The sequence below is a fragment of the Capsicum annuum genome, chromosome 3 (assembly GCF_002878395.1).
Source record: "Capsicum annuum cultivar UCD-10X-F1 chromosome 3, UCD10Xv1.1, whole genome shotgun sequence".
Lineage (NCBI taxonomy): Eukaryota > Viridiplantae > Streptophyta > Magnoliopsida > Solanales > Solanaceae > Capsicum > Capsicum annuum.
The window spans coordinates 243,419,017-243,423,200 of record NC_061113.1 but is presented as its reverse complement, the minus strand read 5'-3'; the positions used below and the strand labels follow the sequence as shown (position 1 = coordinate 243,423,200).

Here is a 4,184-nt window from a genome sequence, read left to right as displayed (position 1 = left end):
TTTTAGCAAACTTATCAAGTAATACAAAACGGAGTAAATCCTTGAAAATGTATTCATTGTGAGGAATACAAGGGTAACATGGGATATGGAATATGACTCCATACCATTTCAACTGAAAATATATCGGAGATTAACACAAATTCAGACCCTAAAATCTAATGGTGACTTTTTCTTCACCATAAACAGTCATTAGGAACAATCAAGTTGCCAAAAAGTAGAGATTTGTTGGAGGAAAAAGAAAAAAAAAGATGATTATACATATTCGAACACAAGAGTGTTAAATGGAAAAAAATTTGCACGCTACGCCAGATTAATATTATTTATCATGGTTAAGTAATTAAATTAAGTAAAACATATATTAATTAATCATAACTCTAAATGCAAATAAATGACATGCATGTAATGTATTAACCGTTTTAAATGATGTGGACTAAATGAATTAGCTCTCACAACACAATGAGCCCTCCAACATTAGCAAATTATAATGTATTTCCCACCCACCCACCCAGAGAGAAAAAATCTATCTTTCTCCACATTTTCAGTCACTGCAAACCATACATTTGCAATATAGCTTAAAATTACTATAATGCCCATTCATAAAACCCCTGTTTGTTTGTCAAATTCAAAGGACAAGAAGACATTGGACCAAAAGGTGCAGCAACATTTGGATCACAATCTTACTTTTCCTCAATTTCTACAACAGCCCCAAAAGTAATCAGAAACTGGAAATTAAGCCCCCATGAAACTAGAAATTGATACCTTCTACTTCTAGCTCCCTCTGCCAAGCATCTCCTTGTACCTAAGAATGGAATCCGCCCTCTGCAATTTCAACTGTTGCTTGAACCTGTTGATGAAATCATCGGCTTTAGCATCAACCTCAGTGTCTCCATCACTTGTCTTAGCATTCCTCTCCCTTGTAGTCGCCGGCCGTCGAGCTTCCACAATGGCTTCTTCTTCTTCAAAATGCGCAAATGGTGATTTCATACTAGCTGATTTCTTCATCTTCGCCGGAACTTCACCCGCCGACGGCGTCCTATCTGACCTGCTCCTGCTCACATGGTGTTCCGTTAATTGACTGTACACTTCATCCAAGCTCTTTAGCTCATCTTCATCTTCATTGTCTTCTTCTGGGATTTGCTGAAAGTCGAAATGGGTCTCCATATCTTCAAGTTTTTCTTCATGGGTATGCTGAAAAAGGTACTGGGTTTGTGTGTCTGGAAGATTTTCGTACTGGGTTCGCGCCTTTTGGACATTCTCTTTGTCGAGAATATACTGGGTGGTGGTGCTATCTGGTTCTATAGTAGTATGTTCAGGGGCTGGTTCAAAAATGTAATGTGTCGGTGGTGGTTCAAATGGGGTTTCTTGTTGATGGGGATGGTCAAAGTTGTAATCCTTAACGGGTTCCTGAGATCTGTAATTGTAGAAATTTATGGATTTAATGCGTTGAAGAAGGGAAGGAGATCTAGCAAGTTTAGAAGGCGGCTGTCCTTGTTGTGGCTGATTATGTGACTGATCTTCCTGCTGTTGTTGTTGTGGTTGACTTGGTGAGTAGTCGTCTTCTGGCTGCTGTTGTTGTTTTGGGTGATTTAAGGAAGACGTAAAAGCAATGATACCTATCATAACATTGAGAAGAGCAAAAAGAACAGTGGGAGTGAACCAGCTATTCATGGATGCCCAGATTGAAGAATAAACAGTAGATACAGAGTCATCAAACATGGTGATTTTCTAGAGAGAGAGAGAATGGATCGAAGTGAAAGTGGAGAGAGTGGAAATAGGAATAGAGAGAGAGAGAGAGAGAGAGTGAGAGTGTGAGTGTGTGCAGAGTTTGGAGATAGTAAAAGCAGAGGAGATATGAAGGAAGCTGGAAGATGGGCAAGTGGTGGGTGGGGATCAGCCATCAGGGCATGGGGATGAATGATAGTTGGGTGCGGGATTGGATCCGACTCCTCTCCATTTTCTCAAGTCTTCGTCATTCGTGATTAATGACACATGACCCCTCTTTCTATTTTTCTCAAGTCATTGACCTCATTAATAACACATGACCTAATTAAAATAAATGATTAAAATTTAATTTATTTCAAACTAAATATTTAACCATAGTTAATATAATAAATTTATATTATATAAATTAAAATAGAAAAAATACTCTATTGTCATTTTGAATTATACGTAAAAAAGTTGAGACACACTCAGATTTTATGATTTTTTGTATGTTCTTTGGGATATGTTTCAAGACCAATAAAAGACTCCACTCTTTTCTCCCCTCTTTAAGATCAAACCACACCTATTAAATGTTCTTGTTCAACAATAAATGATGAACATGAAGAACAACAAGAACACTCAAAAGATTGAAGCTAAACCAAATGAACTCCAAATTGAATGATTTTGAATTCTTTTTGCTTGTGTTAAACTCCGTAACACAATCACGCATTTTTTAAGGCCACAATATCAGCAACAACCTTTCTAATTTCGAGCTTCACCTTACTAGTTTCTTCAACCTTAAACTCAACAAAGGTGAACAACTCAAAACTACCCGGATTAAGCTCAAATCCAAGATCTAGACTCACTTAGTGTTAGGGAACAAGAAATCATACAAATCAGTCCACCAAGATGCCAAAACAGTCCACAAAACGTGAGAAGAACAAGCAACACAGAGATACAAGATGACAAATATAAAAACACACAAATTTGCAAAATAATAAAAGGATAGATAGTGAGACCAAGATTATTATAAGATTAAGAACCAAGTATATTTCAACTTTAACCCCTGATAAATGTAATAATCAAAATCACACTCTTACGGTGAATGCCAAGGTAATCGACTCACCTCAAGATCCATCATTTCCAAGCAAAGAACAATATTGACTTTTCCAAATCTTATACTAAGGATGACTTTTTCAAGTCCTAATTAAGACTATACTAAGGTAGTTTACTCTCAAGAAAGAGGATTTCAAGTATTTCAATTTTTCATCTTTCATAAACTCAAGAGAAAAGATCTAATAAGAGACTATATATAGCCTAACTTATTACATAGTATAATAGACCAAAATACCCTTAAGGAAAGAGGAGGTCATGGGTTGTTTCTTTAACATGTGCAAACCCCAAAATACCCTTAATGAAGGGTGCTTCTTTAATGCTCCACAACCATGAGGTCACACTTCAAAACTTGTATCTCGAATTGGCATCAAATGTAAGCCTCCACGCAATCTTCCACACACGTGTTTGTTTAATGGCATGCTCAAAAAGGGTCCTCTATGCATGTTCTCGTATCCTCGAGGTGACCAAGTCTTGAGCCTCTATGTGTTGTCCTCTAAAGATGTCATCAAAAAACAAGATGTCCATTTGTCCCGTATCAGTTTCGGGGGTGGGCCTAGAGTACGGGGGTTTTGTGGGCTGAAAAATGACCGAGGCATGCTAGGTAGGTTGGGGATCATCCTAGTATGGTTCGTTTATTTATTCGAGGTCATTTGGGTGGTCAAACGGACAAAATGGGGTATTTTGGGCCAAATCGTTGTGCTATAACCCACGGTTTTGGGTGTGGGTCTGGGGTCCGGGGGTGTCGTGGACAAAAATTGATCGGGGCTTACCACGGAGGTTGGAAATCATTCCAGTGTGGTCTGTTTATTTATTTGAGGCCATTTGTGTGGTCAAACAGGCGAAACAACGCGAACAGGGCATTTTTATAGTATTTATAATAATAATCGCATTTTTATTATTTGATCTATTGTCTATACAAATTGAAAAGACAAATAATCAAATAGAAACCTAAAGTCTATAAAATCAACAAAATATTTATCTTATTTGGGGCAGTGTAAATAGCAAAATGTAAAGCAAAAAATTAATTGATTTCCAACTGAATTCGTAAAAATTAGGTTCTTCGATAATGTTTTAATGAAATTTTCCTTCAAAAATCTCTTACTAACAAGCCAAATTTCAGTGGGACGCCCATAAAAATTATCCTTTTGAGTAGTAGCTTTAACGTTAAAAGTAACATGGCACCCGCAACCTCGAAATCATAGATCCGCCTCTGAAATTATCCTTATGGTGCTATTCAAGTGTATCCTTTTTATTTTGTCCCTTCAAATCATGGAAATACGAGGGAGGGCAGAACTGCACAAACTAAATGTTTTTAAGACTTCAATTAAAAGGATAGTCAAAATTTATAAAATAATTAAATTAAATAA

At 36.9% G+C, this 4,184-nt stretch overlaps 2 protein-coding genes across 3 annotated transcripts in view; both read right to left on the bottom strand.

Moving 5' to 3' along the window:
• Window positions 1-568: 568 nt before the first annotated feature.
• On the bottom strand, window positions 569-2,215 carry LOC107862675 (pathogen-associated molecular patterns-induced protein A70). The gene has a single exon (XM_016708309.2). The coding sequence runs from the start codon at window positions 1,714-1,716 to the stop codon at window positions 769-771; it is 948 nt and encodes a 315-aa protein (XP_016563795.1). The 5' UTR covers window positions 1,717-2,215; the 3' UTR covers window positions 569-768.
• LOC107862676 (3-ketoacyl CoA thiolase 1, peroxisomal-like) overlaps window positions 1,908-4,184 on the bottom strand; it is a 7,815-nt gene continuing 5,538 nt past the window's right edge. For both annotated transcript variants that reach the window (XM_016708310.2, XM_047409653.1), the window contains one exon: window positions 1,908-2,043. In XM_016708310.2, coding sequence (XP_016563796.1) covers window positions 2,012-2,043 — 32 coding nt within the window. In that variant the 3' untranslated portion in view covers window positions 1,908-2,011. The remainder of the gene's footprint in view (window positions 2,044-4,184) is intronic.

Excerpts from the sequence above, each read along its gene's own strand:
- LOC107862675 (XM_016708309.2), bottom strand. The coding sequence starts at position 1,716 with ATGTTTGATGACTCTGTATCTACTGTTTATTCTTCAATCTGGGCATCC.